The 15,952-nt window shown below is 59.1% G+C and overlaps 1 protein-coding gene across 4 annotated transcripts in view; it reads left to right on the forward strand.

Moving 5' to 3' along the window:
* Positions 1-15,952, forward strand: part of SEPTIN9 (septin 9) — a 213,902-nt gene that overhangs the window by 85,327 nt on the left and 112,623 nt on the right. Inside the window, exon 1 of one of the 4 annotated variants that reach the window (XM_017861942.1) lies at positions 706-1,340. The exons of 2 other annotated variants lie outside the window; for them this stretch is intronic. In XM_017861942.1, coding sequence (XP_017717431.1) covers positions 1,286-1,340 — 55 coding nt within the window. In that variant the 5' untranslated portion in view covers positions 706-1,285. Of the gene's footprint in view, positions 1-705; positions 1,341-3,691; positions 4,161-15,952 lie in introns of those variants that run through there. One more of the 4 variants, XM_017861944.1, reaches the window with a different exon arrangement.

Consider the following 15,952-nt stretch of genomic DNA (forward strand, 5'->3'; position numbering starts at 1 on the left):
GGGCAGCAGGAAGAGCATGCAGAAGAGGGTTTCTGGCTTTCCAAGGCGAGTGGAAGAAGCGCCTCTCTCTGTTGTAGGTGACACACCTGGAGGGCCCTTCTTGAGGATGAGAGCCTGTTGCTTCTCAAGTTCTGTGTCTAACCCAGGTCCCCAGGTCTACCCCAGCCCCTCGGCCCTGCCTGCCTTGTGGGTAATACAGTTTAATGGTAGAGACGCTGGCCTGGAGGTAAGGCTAGGCTTCAGGTTAGGGCCCAGACGGGAGGGAGCAGCCCCTGGGGCAGCTCCCTTTCTGCTCACTCACTGCCTAGCTCCTTCCTTCACACCTTCGGAAACCTCTGCTCCTGACTAGGTCTACTTCCTGCTCTCAGGAGGCCCTTATTGTGGAGGGAGGCGGCGCCTGTCCCTGGCTTCTCTGACAGCCGTGTTCCATCCCCGCCCTGTGCCCCTTCTCCCGGACAGTGCCTTCTCCAGGGCCCACTCACGAGGGTGCAGCAGTGGCCCCGGGGTGGTGGTCGTGGTGGGGGTGTTAGCTGCAGGGGTGCCCTCGGTGGGTGGGAGTTAGTGGCCTCTCGCTGGTGCCATGGGACTCGCGTGTTCGCCCTGCGCCCCTCGGCTCTTGAGCCCACAGGCCGGGATCCAGCCTGCCAGCCGCGTGCGCCGCCGCTTAACCCTTGCAGGCGCAGAGTGCGGCGGCGGCGGCGGTGACAGCGAACTTTGTTTGGCTGCCCAAATACAGCCTCCTGCAGAAGGACCCTGCGCCCGGGGAAGGGGAGGAATCTCTTCCCCTCTGGGCGCCCGCCCCCCTCGCCACGGCCCGGCCTCCACATCCGCCCACATCTGGCCGCAGCGGGGCGCCTGGGGGGAGGGGCCGAGGCCCGGTCTCTCGCCGTCCCCTGGGCGCGGGCCAGGCGGGGAGAAGGGGGGCGCTCCGGTCGTGTGCCCAGGACTGTCCCCCAGCGGCTGCTCGGGCCCCAGTCCCCCAGGCCCGGCCCTGACAGGCGGGCGGAGCAGCCAGTGCGAGACTGGGAGGCCGGCGCGGGTGCGGGAACCTGATCCGCCCGGGAGGCGGGGGCGGGGCGGGGGCGCAGAGCGCGGGGAGGGGCCGGCGCCCGCCTTCCTCCCCCATTCATTCAGCTGAGCCTGGGGGCCGAGGGGCTCCTCCGGCAGCGAGCTCTGCACTGCAGGAGCACGGGCGCGGCGCCCCAGCCAGCGCGCAGGGCCCGGGCCCCGCTGGGGGCGCTTCCTCGCAGCTGCCCTCCGCGCGACCCGCTGCCCACCAGCCACCATGTCGGACCCTGCAGTCAACGCGCAGCTGGACGGGATCATTTCGGACTTCGAAGGTGGGTGCTGGGCTGGCTGCTGCAGCCGCAGGAGTGCTGGAGACGACCCTACGGGTGGGCCTGGCGCGGGACGGAGGTGCGCCCGGGGCAGGCGGGACCCCCAATCCAGGCGCCCTCCTGTCGAGAGCGCCGCACGCCCCCGGCCCTGTACCCGCGTCGCCTACGTGGGGGACCCTGTTGGGGGACCCGCGGGGACCCCGTGCGCCCTCACAGGACCCTGCGCTCGTTCTGCGCACTGCCGCCTGGGTTTCCTTCCTTTTATTGTTGTTTGTGTTTGCCGAGCGACAGCAACCTCCTCGAAGGCTCGCGGGGCTGCCTCAGAACTCTCCAGGGCGCACAGTTTCACTCTGGGAAATCCATCGGCCCCCTCCCTTCGACTCTCCCCAGCGGCTCTCGGGCCCCGCTTGGACCCGGTAACAGGATAGGGAGGTCGTTCCTCACCTCCGACCGAGTGGACAGCCGCGTCCTGCTCGGGTGGACAGCCCTCCCCTCCCCCACGCCAGTTTTGGGGCCGCCAAGTTGTGCAGCCCGTGGGCCGGGAGCACCGAACGGACACAGTCCAGGCCATGGCAGGGTCCAGAGTGGGATGTCCCATGGCCCCCTTCCAGGCCTTGGGGACATCCTTATCCGCCTCCCAGAATCGGGCTGTGGGGGGCAGAAGGGGCCTGCGTGCGGGCAGAGAGAGCATTTTGGCTCTCTCCTGTCTTCGGGGTTTACTAAGTGTGTTGGGACTTGCGGGGCTGCTCCGTCCAAGCCCGGGTCTGGCGTTCGCGTCCCTGAGCCTGTGAGTGCGTGCGCTTTCCTGCGTCCTCGTGACTCCCGGTGCTGGGGCTCTGCGTCCTGCGTCCGCGGGAGTAAATACGGCAAGGCAGAGGGGAAGCTCACACAATGGTCTCCAGCGCTCTGGGGCAGGGCTTCTGAGGGGCGGGCCTGCCTCTGCCGGGACCTGGAGCCCCCGCCCCTCTGAGGGGCTCCTAGGCCGACTTGGGCAGAGCCCTCTGGTGGGCCGGGAGGGGGAAAGTCTGTGTTGAAATGAGCAACTGTCCAGGTATCAGGCCAAGCTGGGACGTGACCAGCCTGAGGTCCTCCCCGCTCCATGGCCAGAACCAGGGCTGGCATCTGGGTGTCCTGAGCCCAGCTGCCCCCACGGCCCACCTGGGGTCAGCCCCATCTGGGTGGGGGAGGCGGGGCCTCCTGGGGGGACCAGAACCTTGGCTGGATGCCAAGCAGAGTGCCAGTGGCTGTTCTTCCGGGCTGGGCCTGAGGAGGGTGTGGGGCGGGGAGGGACGGGAGGGGGTTGTGATCCAGTGGCCGCTTGCGCTGTGCAGAGTGTGAGCTGGAGACATCATACCTACTTTGTCAGCTTAGTGGTGGAAGCACTTTTTCAGGCTCTAGCCCTTTGCATCCATGCTTCCCAGAGGGAGGGGAGGTCTGGGTCTGCAGAGCTGGGAGGGTTTGCTATTCCCGCCTCCACTCCACCGCCACACCCCCTCATCTGGACATCTTTGGGCACATGCTTATACCGGGGTCTGCCTAGGTCCACTGTGTTTCGTTGAGCCTCCTGCAGGCCCCGAGTGAATGTGGCCTCCCTGCCCCTGCCTCTTTGCAACTCTTCCCTGCGACCGCTCCTGCAGGGGCCTCCCTTGTCCCAAATGTCCAAGTGGCACGACTTAGCCGGTCTGACCACTTTCCGGTAAGCCCTTATGGAGAGAGGCCCTGTGTTCTGCGGGCCTCTCCTCCTGCCTGCGGGATCAAGGTCTCTGCTCTCAGTTCCTAACCGGAAGTGTTGGGTCCCTGGTGGGATTTCTGGGGAAGAACTCTCGGGGCTCAATGGGAGCCCTGTGGCGGGAGGGGAGGCCAGGGTTTGGGGTTGTGTTGGTTGTACAGCTGTCACCATTTGCACCACGAAAGTTGTTAGTGCCCCTGCCTCGAGTCTCTGGGTATAACTCCACCCTCGCCCCCGTGCACCTCCATCTGGAGCTGCTTCTGCGGCTGCCTCCCAAGCCAGTTTCGTGACCCTGTAATTTAGTCCAAGACAATGGGCTCATTGAGACCATCCTGGTGCAACAGTTGACAATCCTTTGGCTCTGGGGGAAGGTTTCTCAGCCTCTGGGGGTGGGGCCTTGATCTGCTGGCTCCCTGTGTGTGTCAGTCTCCCCCTTGTGTACCCTGAATGGTTTTGCTGGGAATTCCGGTTTTAGAGCCATCAGGTGGCCCGAGTGGATGGGTGTGAGAGTGTGTGTGTGTGCGTGAGTGTGCGTGTGCATGGGGGCTGACCTGGGGTGTGGAAAGTTGGCCCTCCCTGGTGCCCAAGGAACGTGGAGTATAGTTGGGGGGTGGGGGTGTGTATACAGGAGATGGACAACCTTGGGTGGACAGACGGACATGGGAAAGGGATGATTGGAAGTGGAGGAGAGAGTATGATTCAGCCCAGCCAGGGGTGATACAAACAGGCAGCTTCCAAATCAGGGTGGAGAAAGGTCGCCACTAGCTAGCAGCGGAGAAGTCAGTATGGAGGAGGCGGACCTTGAGGGAGAGTAGGAATTGGGTTGCGAGAGGAAGGAGAGCCTTCTGGCCAGCAGCAGCTGGCAGCAGTGGGGGAGGCCGGAATGAGCTGGCTGGAGAGGGGGCTGGGGCATAAGGAGGGGCCTGCCTGTGAAGATCAGATGGGCCGGGCTGCGGAGGGCCGGGCATGCCCGCTGGGAGTGCAGCTGGTCCACGGGAAGCATCTGGAGTAACCGGGAACGGGCGCAGGAGCGGTGCAGCGGGAGCACAGGTCTCTTTCCGGGGCGGCTCACCTGGTGTCTTGGTTCCTGCAAGGTAGGCTGAAAGGGTGGGGAGGAAACTGCCAGCTCCTCGCAGCACTGGGATGGTGGCCCCACGGTTCCTGAGGCCAGCGGATGTGGGTGCCTGTCACCATGTGGGTTGCTGAGGGGCGGAGACTCCAGGGGCCCCAAAGCAGGACGAGCTCTGAGCCATGGCATCTCTGGGAGCAGTTTTCCAATTGAGCAGACGTCTAGGCCTGGAATCCTGTAATGAAGGCCACAGGGCCCTGATCAGGGTGTTCTGGGAGGTTTAGAACTAGTGGCAGGCAGTATGCAGGGTAGAGGGCAAGTGACCTGGCATGGGGAAAGGGGTAGGTGCCCAGGCTGGCACAGCACACCCCCAAGGAGCAGGTAGACGGGAAGCCGTCCGTGGGCCTGTGTGTGTGCTGGGAGTTAAAATTCTGCCAGTGTCCCATGTCCTGGGCACATCTACCCCCTCCCTCGGGAGCACCTTTCTCTTCACCTTTTCCTTCCCTGCCTGTCCCCTTCGCCCAGGGCCTTCCCCATCCCTCCCGTCTTGGGGACAGAGGGCACCATGGTGTTATGCTCCATTGCCGATGAGTTGCACGGGGATTCAGTCCTTCTGCTGTCCTAGCCGCGTCCTTCAGGCTCAGCGTTCCCAGGAACGGAGAGGGGATCAGTGTCTTCCATGGACTCCAACTTCCCGCATCCCGCCTTTGCTCCCACTTCAAGACAGGTCTCCGGACTTCAAGGTCTTAGGGCTCTGTGAAGGCCCCCTACGTAGCAGCAAGGAGAATGTTTTGTATTTTGCTGATGAGATTTTTAGAGTCTTATTTTCCACTTTTCCACTGTACAAATGGGCCTCCAGACGACTGCAGCACCCGCCACTGCCCGTAATAGGGTGACAAGAGGGATGACCCTTTTCTCTTTCTCCCTTCTGGTTGGTGGAGGCACGGGGCTGGCGGACGGCATGTACTTTCGTGAATTCAGGCCAAGTCTGTTATCGCAAACACGATTACAGCTCGGGTCTTTGTGTAACAAAAGCCTTTCCAAGTGCCAGTTGTTGGCCTGCATTGCTCAGCGGTGTTTGCTGTAACCAGATTTGCACACTGAGAAAAAATCCAAAAGTCCTTGATGTTTGTTGAAACAATCTGGCCCAGGACCCACGTGCTGAGATCCCAGAGCTGTGTGGTATCTGAGCTTCTCCCGAGCCCCCACTGTCGCCCAAGGAGGACCCCCAGAACTGTGTCCTGGAGGCAGAGCAGGCTGTGGGATGGGCTTCTGGGTGGGAAGGGCCATGTGGACATGCCTTCTTGCTCGAGAGTCCCGACACCTCCGGGACGTGGGAGCTGGCCCTGGCTGGATTCAGGTGCCTTTTTCCTCCCTAGAGAAAGGCCCCGTTGCTTGGTAATAGGTGCAGACCTGTCCCTAATTAATGCCTGTAGGCCTCTTGCGTGATGGATCCTGCCTTTCAGCCAAGACTCAAGGCCTCCTGTGAATACTGCCTCCCTGCAGTTTGAGCTTTTGTGGTGGGAGGCAGGAGCCATGGGGAGTGGGGGCAGGCCTCTTGCACGGGTCCCACAACCACTGGCAGCGCTGACTTGATGCTCTTTGAGTTCAGAGCCGGGGCCAGACAGACCCACTGTCCTGACTGCAAGCTGGTTCATTTAGAGGGGGACGGACACAGCACCAGGCAGCAGACAGAGGCACTGTGATCAGCCTTGCAGCTGGGCTGTGGGTTACCTGGGCTGGATGTCCGGGAAGAGGCAGGTGGAGGTAAACGCCAGGACACCCCTGCAGTGACTGGGTGAACGCAGGCTGGAATTGATTTCTGCAGGCTGTGGCTGTCCAGGAAGGTTTTGAATGGGGCTAGTGGACAGTTTGCATCCAGAGGGGCAGTGCTTTGGAAGAGTAAGGGGTGCAGCAGTGCAGGGATGCCCAGGCTGCCCTCACTCTGCCGTTGGAAAGCTGGGTGGCTTAGGTTTCTTCAGTTTCTTTGCCCGTTTCCCTGCCTGCACAGTGGGGTTAGAAACAGCTGTCTTCGAGGGTTGCTGGCGGACTCAGTGAGATGCAGCCCATGGTGCTGAGCATAGGGCCTGCCACCTAGGGGTGTGGTGGGTGTCGCTGCTGGTGTCGCATCTGGGTGGGAAAAGGGGGCATTTGCAAAGGACAGGTAGGTTTGGATGCTTAAACATACAGGTCTGGGGATGGGAGGTCTCAGGCAAAAGCCTGTGTGATGCCACTGTGTGAATGAGGCTGGACAGCGCGGTCACCACTAATTATGGAAAGCACGGCAGACACCAGTGCCTGTAGGGCCCGCCTGGGGGTCCCTCTGAGCCCAGTGCAGCCATGGGACCCCTCTTTTCCTGCCTGGCTGACACTCTGGAGGCTGGAGTCATGTCGGCTACAGGTTCCTCTTACTGGGAGGTTGTCCTGGTCTTCCCTGTCACCCTCTACCCCCACCCCCACCCCAGAGTGTCACAGATGGATGGACCATATGCCCATCTGCAGGGCCAAGCGCTGACAGTGAGGTGAGCACTTGCTGGATGACTGGAGCATGAGGACGGCGGGGGTGCTGGCAGCCTGCTTTCGGCTCTGCAGCCTGGCCTTTCCCTGAAAAGCGGTTGTGGCAGGGTGTGTGTTGCAGGGAGTGGTGTCCACTGCTCTGAACATTCTCATCCAGCAGGCCTCTGCAAGGGCCCAGGTGAGTGTGGTGCAGAGCTGGGCAGGCAGCTGGAACAGTCGCATCTTGTCCAGTGGTGAGACCAAGGGCTGATGGGCCAAGGCTGCGTGCTGCTCGCCCAGCCTCTGGACCCATCCACTGAGCACCCCTACACCCCCACACTGGGCCCGGGGTGTCAGCAGGTGGAAGGGGGACTGGGTGCCTGGAAAAGCAAACCTACCAGAGCCTGAGTCCCCAGGGGTCAGTATCAGGCAGTCACCACAGTGCCTGGTACACAGTGGCCACCTGGTCTCTTCGGCTGTCTTGGTGGTGGAGAGTGTACTTGGTGGCCACACATGACGGGCATCACCCAGGGAAATGCAGATATGCAAATTGTGCACTTGTCTGTAGGAGTCACAGGGACTTCTCAGCCTGGCGACTTGTGGCCTCTGCCTGCCTGTGGGGAGAGAAGTAGCTGTCCCCTGATATCCTGGTGCCAGGAGAGCAGAGCTAGGATCTCCTCCTCTTCTCCACCTCCCATTTCTTGCATGCCCAGGCATCAGGGGAGGTCACATTCAGGGATGAGGCTTAGCCACCAGGTTCAGGGCCTCACTATTGCCATCTCTTCCCTTTGCCAGCCAGCCAAATGCCCCTCCCTCACCGTGCTGGGGATGGGGCTGGCCTGTTCCTCTGAAGTCTCCTTGGTGTATAGCCTAGGCTGGAGCCCCAGGCAATTCCACCACCCTCTCCTCCCCCTGCTTTTTTTTTGTTTTTTTTTTTTTTTTTTGATTCATCCCAGAAACCCAGCCAAAACCAAGTTCCTGTGCTCTCCCTTGACAAAGCCACTGAGGAAAAATGGTCAAACACTGGCTTTCTTTCCAAAGCCCTCTCGGTTTTTCCCAAATTTGGAGGCTCTGAGTTGCTTATGAGACCAAAGGGTCCGGAACTCTCTGAAACACAGTCACAGAAGTGGGAGGATTTGTCATCTCGCCAGCCAAACAGACCCACCAGTTGGCCCCTAGACACCCCCAGGCGCCTGGGGGCATTTCTGGGCTCAGGCTGTTTAATTTGGTCTGCAGAGCCCCAAGCTCCGTTTAGACTGGGCCAGCAGACGCTCTAGAGACTTCAAGTTTGTTGTCGTTTTTAAAAGTCCTGCCAATGCCCAGAAACTTAGACAGAGGGACAAGAAGATGACCTCGATGTCGGCTGGGAGCATAAACAGCAAGACCCCCCACCCCATGCCCGCCCCACTGCCCCTGTAGCTAGGTCTCCAGGGATTGCCTGTGTCCGTGGGGGAGGCCGGGAATGCAGGGCTCAGACTCTACTTGGCTTCTTGTATTTTTTTGTTTTTTCTTGTCCATCTTCTTTCTCTGAAATTTCTGAATCTCCTCCTACAGGCTTTGGCACTCCGTCTCCCCTGGCATCTCTGGGCCAACTGGGGAAACCATCATTTGTCCAATATCTGGAAAATTAAGGGGCCTGGCCTTAAACACATTGCAGTGCCCTCCTCCCCACATGGCGTCGAATTTCCTGTGTCCTCAAAGCCAGGAGCCCGTGCCTTAGATGTGGGCGATGAAGCCTTGCAGACACTTGGAGTGGCTTTCCTGGGAGTCTCCTTGGCCTTCTCATCCACCTGCTTCCCCTTCCCTGCCCCAAACTCTGGCCACAGCCTCGGAGGGGTCTTCTGAGTGTAGGTTAGCCTCCAGGTGTAAAGTTGGGGGGCAGTTACCCCACATCCCCCTGTCTTCAAGGGGTGCTCCCAGGGGCTCAGGTCTTGGGTGATGGTGGAAGGGTGGGGTGGGGAGTAGGGCATTATCTCGTGCCACCTAGGTATTATGTAGACTCTGAATGGGCAGTTCCCAGGAGCTGGCTTTTCCTTCTCACCCCTTCCACAGCACTGCCCCCTGAGGTGTTGGAGCTCTCTGGAACCCTTTGCAGCCTGTGGCAGGTCTTTTCTGATTCTGTGCCTGGTTTCGCAGCCTCCAACCCATAGCCAGTGGCGTGAAAGGCATTCCTGGCTGGCTCTACCTGCGGACTGTGTAGACAGCAGTTCCCTGGGGCAGGGCCTGGGGGTCCTAGCACCTCCTTGTGGGACCCCTTGGGCATGAGGGAGGGAGCCACCTGGGCCACAGACAGACCCCCTTCCTGTCTCCAGGAGGTTGAGGATGGACCTGTCTCATCTTTCTTTTTGGTGGGAAGAGAGCAGTCCTGGGCATGGGGAGTGTGGCCTGGACAGAGCCACCTAGCCTCTCCCCTCCCCCAGGCAGGGCCCTGGAAGATGGAGATGGTTCTGCTCCTGCTATGTCAGCAGCCAGCAGTCTGGTGGATTTCCATGCAGTCCAGGCAGGATCTCCTTCTGTCCCCACCCCCCACCCCATGTGCAGGAAGCTGGTTCCAAGCAGGGACCCTTGGCCCTGCTTTCCACGTGGGTGGGCAGTTTCCCTGCGAGGGGCAGGCCAGGCCCCTGCCCTATGTCCCCCAGAGACCGATGTTATCAACAGTAAGAGCATACAAGTCTTTCTGGCTCCAAACCAGGCCTGGAGGGGCGGCCTTCTCCTCTGTCCTCTGCCTCTTGCCCCCCATTAAAGGTCAGGGAATGGAGTGCTCTGTACGTTTGCTGGGGTTGGGTTTTTTCCTTTTTTTTTTTTTTTGAGACGGAGTCTCGCTATCTCCCAGGCTGGAGTGCAGTGGCGCTATCTCGGCTCACTGCAAGCTCCGCCTCCTGAGTTCACGCCATTCTCCTGCCTCAGCCTCCTGAGTAGCTGGGACTACAGGCGCCCGCCCCACGCCCGGCTAATTTTTTGTATTTTAGTAGAGACAGGGTTTCACCGTGGTCTCGATCTCCTGACCTTGTGATCCGCCCGCCTCGGCCTCCCAAAGTGCTGGGATTACAGGCGTGAGCCACCGCACCCGGCCTGGTTTTTTCCTTTGGTTTAAAATGAAGGGCTAGAATACCCTGGTGTGGACTGCACGATGAGGGGTATTCCTTGGTGTCCACTTGCCGAGTGTTACTGCTGAATGCCCTGCCAGGCTAGGAGCGTCACTGGGGGTGGGAGAAGCAGTTGGCTTATTTGTTTAGCCATCCATGGGTACCCCAAGGGCCAGCTCTGTTTCAGGCACTGGGGGTCTAGGCATGGGCTCAGGAGAAGGGGTAGAACAGGAGGGCTTCCTGGGGGAAGGCTTCCTAGCCAGAGACTGGGGTAGGAGTTTGCCAGGCAGATTTCTAGGCAGGTGATGCTGGCCAACATCTCTTGCCATTTTTTTCTTTTCTTTTTTTCTTTTTTTTTTTTTTTTTGAGACAGAGTTTCGCTCTTGTTGCCCAGGCTGCAGTGCAGTGGCACGATCTCAGCTCACTTCATCCTCCGCCTCCTGGGTTCAAGCAATTCTCCTGCCTCAGCCTCCCGAATAGCTGGGATTACAGGCGCCTACCACCATGCCCAGCTAGTTTTTGTATTTTTAGTAGAGACAGGGTTTCATCCTGTTGGCCAGGCTGGTCTCGAACTCCTGACCTCAGGTGGTCTGCCCACCTTAGCTTCTGAAAGTGCTGGGATTACAGGTGTGAGCCACTGCGCCTGGCCTTCTCTTGCCATTTCTGCAGACTCATGGTTTGTGTGGAAGACTCTGTTTGTCTGCCTGGCACAGCTGCCCTCAGCACTCAGGTGGGAGATGGGGGAGAGGGCTATTGGTGCCAGCACAGGTCATGGCATGAGACAGGCTCCTCCAGCCAAGCGGGGTGCACTGCAGCATTGGAGGGGCCCTGCTGTGCACGAGATCCAGACTCTGCATCTGTGCTCCTCCTCAGGAGGCCTGGAGGGCTGGCAGGGACCTGGGCTGTGAAATAACCCAGGTGGTAGAGAGGCGCTGTTGGAAGGGCAGAGGGGGCTGCAGGTTTGAAGCAGCGAGCTTTAAACCCTGGGGCTCCACCAGAAAACCTCAGAAAGGGATGCTTTGCTTTTTTTCTAAACTACAAAAGAAACCCTTGGCCGCCTGAGCCCCTTGGGGGCGGGTGGGGGAGGAGATCCTTCATTCGCACCTTTGCAGGCCCAGTGTTGTGCAGAGGAAGGAGGGTGGAAGCAAAGGCGGGGTCCCTCCCTAGCGCCCCTGCCCTGTCTGGTTGCTGCTCCCAGCCCCCTACTCCTGGCCCGGAAACATGGAATCCTGGGCCAGCTGGGGTAGGGGGCACAGAACGGAGACCCTGGTGAGGGAGGAACTCTTCCTGCAGCCCTGGCTGTGGCCAGAGCACGGCCAGGATGGGAGGACCTCACTCAAATATTTACATCTCTCCTAATATTTAAATGATGGAGCAGGCTCCTGCACACAGCTGCCCTGGAGCCAGCTGTCGCCTGCCCTACCCTCCTTCTCTCCCTCCCTCCTTCTCTCCCTCCCTCCCTCCTTCCCTCCTTCTTGCATTCTTTGTCTCTGACCCAAGTCCAGGCCCTTCCAGCTGTTCCCTCGTTACCCACAGGCACCTCCTCTGAGCTTCTCCTTGTTATTTTTCATAACCATTTCCTTTAATTGAGCACCTGCTAGGTGCCAGGCCCTGGGCTGGTACTTTGTATATAAGGTCTCTTTTAATCCCCCGAGAGCCCAACAAGGTAGATTGGGCTGCCGAGGCTCCAGCACTGGAAGGCCGGCCCGGGTCCTCCTAGTCCACACTGCATCCTTCCATCACTCCCCACTGCGGAGACCTGTTCCCTGGCCCCTGGCTGAGCCCGATGGAAATCTCTGTCTACTAGTCCTTGGAGAGTGGGGATGGCTGGGGGTTCTGACCCTGGGGTTTGACGAGGGCTGCCTTTGCCCCACTTCAGCCTGGCTGCTCTTCCACTCAGTGTCCGTGTTTGCAAAACCAGAACAACAGTGTTGTTACCTGGCAGGCTAGCTGGGAGGCGTGGGAGAGGGTGCACGGAGGGGCTGAGTGAGGTGTCAGCATCGTGGGGATCTCCAAGGGTAGCTTTCCCAGGCCCAGGGTGGAGTTGAAGGAAGAGAGCGCGATGGTCCAGCGTGCCGGTTCACGTCTGGCCTTGCCCTTGCCCACACGGCAATGTGGGGGAGTCATCAGCCTCTCAGTGCCTCAGTTTCCCATCTGTGAAATGGGGACAAGAGTAAATCACTGTCTTCAGGTATGGTAAGCACTCATATACATTGACTATTGCAGGATGAACACAGTGAACCCTTCTTAGGCTTCTACTACATGCCAGGCAGGGTGCCAGGCCCTAGTGGAGAGGGGACAATGATGGGCAAGCTAGCTTCTGCCCTCGAGGGCTGTCGAGCCGGGAAGAAGGCGCCGGCTGCCCTGGCTGTGACCCAGAGCGGGGTGACTGGCAAAGAGGCTGGCTGGGGGCTGCTCCCTCTCCTGCCTGTGTTCCATGGCAGGGTGTTAAACTGGCTTTTATCATGGATTTCCAAGGCCCTGACTGTGGGACCGACCTCAGGCAGATTTTAGGACCTTGTGACCTTGTTCCCGCTCATCATTCAGGCCCTTGTCCTCCGCAGTGCCCAGCACACAGCGACTTCTGCATGTCCTTCAGTGTGTGACTGACCCTGGAGCTGAGACTTGGCGGCTGAGGCTGGACACTGTCCTTGGATAACTCCCGGGGAGGTGGGGGCAGGGTGGGGCTGTGAGCCGGCAACTCCAAGTCTCCAGCAGCCTCCAAATGGAGGCTTTCCTCTTGTGGGATTCTCAGGGGGAGGGAGGAGGGGATGGGCGAGATGAGACTTGTGGGTCTTCAGGAGGACAGAGGTTCACACCTGCAGCTCCCCAGAAACACTTCGGTGTGCCCAGGCTCACCCAGCCTTCCTGAACCAGAACCATCAAGAGTTGGGGACCAGCAGTCCATTTTTTAGCAAGATCCAGAAATGATTCTCCTGAACAGTCCGAGCTGAGAATGACATATCTGGAATCAGAACATTAGAACTACAGAGGAATCGAGAGAACGGGCCCAACATGTGTAGGGACCTCAGCCACATAGCGCCACAGGGAGAAAAGCACCCAACATTGTCACTGTATGAACCTGTTTTAAACACACACACACACACACGTGCACACACACACACACTCCCCAGTAAAGAGTAGAAAGACATTTGTCAGAATATTGATGGAGGTTACCTGGGTTGTGGGTTTATAGATTTTTCCCTTTGTTTTTCTGCATTTTGCAAATTTTCGGCCTTGTGCCTAAATTCCTTTTACAGTCAGAAAAAAAGCAATAGATGTTATTTTTAAAAGTTCGTGGTGGCTCGTGCCCATAATCCCAACACTCTGGGAGGCTGAGGCAGGATTCCTTAAGCCCAGGAGTTTGAGACCAGCCTGGGCAATATAGGGAGACCCCGCCCCCCCCCCCCCGCCTTTTTTTTTTTTTGAAAGAGTTTCACTGTGTCCCAGGCTGAAGTGCAGTGGTGTGTTCTTGTTTCCCTACAACCTCCTCCTCCCAGGTTCAAGTGTTTCTCATGCCTCAGCCTCCTGAGTAGCTGGATTACAGACACTTGTATTTGTAGGATTTGAGAATCCTACAAGAGGAAGGCCTCCATTTGGAGGCTGCCGGGGACTTGGAGTTGCCAGCTCACGGATTTTTTAGTAGAGACAGGGTTTCACCATGTTGCCAGGCTGGTCTCAAACTCCTGGCCTCAAGTGATCCACCCATCTCGGCCTCCCAAAGTGCCAGGATTATAGGCGTGAGCCACCACACCTGGCCACAGGAGACCCCTTCTTAAAACAAGAATAAAAATAAAAATAAATAAAAGTTCCCTGTCAAAAGAAAACACATCACCCAGCCTAATCTCCCCCGGGATTGGGAGATGAGGAAGCAGAGGCCGGAAAGTGTCACGTTTCCTGGTCACTGGCAGTCAGGGCACCCGAGGCCCGAGCTGGTTCTCTCCTGCTCCAGGCCTGGGGTGTCAGGTGGAGCTCTGCTTTGCCCAAAGGTCTAGGTGCCTCTGCCAGCACTGCCTGCTTCTGCATTTTTGGCCACAAGGAATGTGGGCCAAAGGCAGGATGCTTGACCTCTGCCCAGGAGGGTGAAGCGGGCTGGTCCTCCTTGTTCCTGCTCCGAGGCCCCTGCGGCTGTGCCTTTGGAAATTGCTGGCCTGAGCTAGTGTGCGGAGCTGGGACAGACCTCATCGTGGCCCTCATGGGGTCATTCCACGTCCGGGCTGGAAGGGATCTTTCGGTCCAGCCCTTCCTGTTCCTCACCGGGAAACTGAGACCAGAGAGGTCATCTGCCTGGCCCGGGGTGGGGTGTAGATGGCGCTTGTGACTCCCGCATGTCACGTGCAGACAGTCCCTCACCTGTGGGCTTCCTATACAAGCTGGGGACAACTTGGCCGAAACCTGCGATATAATCAAGAGAAGAATGACTCCTCCCGCAGCCCTGTGCCCCACAGGCTCCCTCCTGCCCCCACCCCTCCCGCAGCCCTGTGCCCCACAGGCTCCCTCCTGCCCCCACCCCTCCTGCAGCCCTGTGCCCCACAGGCTCTTTCTCCTGCCCCCACCCCTCCTGCAGAGGGGCCTCATGCTGGTGGGTGGGTCCCTGTTGCTGCAATGGGCCTGGGCAGTTTCTGGGCAGTGGAGGCTTGGCTGTCTTCCTGTCCAATGTCTCCTGTAGCCCACGCTGTCCGGGAAGGGCTGGGAAACGCTCAGCCACTGGGGACTTCACAAGATGGGTATCCGGGAGGTGCTGATTGGCAGGCCTGGCTCCTGTGGCCCGCAGGCAGGTCAGAGGTCACAATGCTGAGCTGGGCTGAGTTGGCAGCTCAGGGCAGTGGGGGTGGGGGTACCTTGCTCAGCCGTGGTTTGGCACCAGGGTTTGGAGCTTACTGTAACAACTCCTTCAGTTTTTCCTTCTCTCATAGGCCACCAGCAGAATTGAGGGGCCCTCTGTTGATGAGGTGTGGCCTGGGAGGGGGTAGTTGTCTGTCCAGCTGATCCTTGTGGACAGGTGACCACAGGCTCCCTGCCCCGGGGGTTTGGGGGAAAGATCGGGGAGGCCTCTCTGGCTTCCCTACTTGGAAGGAAAGTACGGGTAAAGGGAGATGCTTTACGGGGACACATTTCAGCCAGGTAACCTCTGGGCATGCTGGGGGCACAGTGCCTGCCCTGCCCACCAAAGGGGTCAGTTCTCTCCAGGATTTTAGCTTCAGCCTTCAGTGCGGGGCAGATGAGCATTCGGAGGCCCGGAGCACTCATATCACGAGAGAGAAGAATAAATTGCCACCACCTGGAAGCTGTGACTGCACGGGCACTGAAGAAGATTAAAGAGAAGAGTGAGACACACGGGTGACCTGAAAGTCCTGGGGTCGGTGTGCTTAGCCCAGATAGCTGGGGAGCTTCGGGTACCAGGCCTAGGAGGGGACGAAGACCCCCGTGACAGTTTGCTGGGGCCGCTGCAACAAAGCCGCACGAACTTTGGGGGCTTAAAACGGTTCTGGAGACCGAAAGTCCAAAATCAAGGTGTCGACCAGGCTGATCCTTTGGGGGCTCTGAGGGAGGCTCCGGCCCAGGCCTGTCTCCCAGCTTCTGGTGGCTCCCGGGCGCTTCTGGGCATGTAGATGCATCACACCACTCCCTGCTCCGTCTTCACGTGGCCTTTTCTCTGTGTCTCTGTGTCTTGTAAGGACGCTTGTCGTTGCATTTCGAGCCCACCCTAAATCCAGGATACTCTCATCTTGAGATCCTTTATTGTGTCTGCAGAGACCCTGTTCCAACTCCTGTCACATTCACAGGTCCGAGGGCTAGGGCTCTGGCATGTCTTCCGGGGGTCACTATTCAGTCCACTGCAGCAGCTGATCTTAGGGGAAGCAGAATGTTCTAGGCTTGGGGTGAGTGGAGGGAGCGCTGAGTGGGGAGCAGGAGACCAGGTTCGAAGAGACCGCGGATCTCTTCTGTCTGATGAGGGCATGATAAGGTTCTTATCTCGGGTCCTCTGAATGGCGGCCGCCTCTGAGGAGACCCTTTCACCTGGACCTGCCCCTCCAGAAACCTCTGCTTAGGTCCAGGTCCCAAGGTGGATGGTAAGAGGCGGCTCTCTCTGCCACTCTTGATGGGTGAGTGTGTGAACAGGGCTGGGAGCAGGACACTTGTCATTCCTGTGGACAGATTCCAGAGGCTTCTGAATTTGCTGCTGGGGAAGGTGCCTGATCTGGCCTGACCCCACCACCCCCCAACTCCCCTT

This window comes from Rhinopithecus bieti, unplaced genomic scaffold, assembly GCF_001698545.2.
Source record: "Rhinopithecus bieti isolate Rb0 unplaced genomic scaffold, ASM169854v2 scaffold_63334, whole genome shotgun sequence".
Classification (NCBI taxonomy): Eukaryota; Metazoa; Chordata; class Mammalia; order Primates; family Cercopithecidae; genus Rhinopithecus; species Rhinopithecus bieti.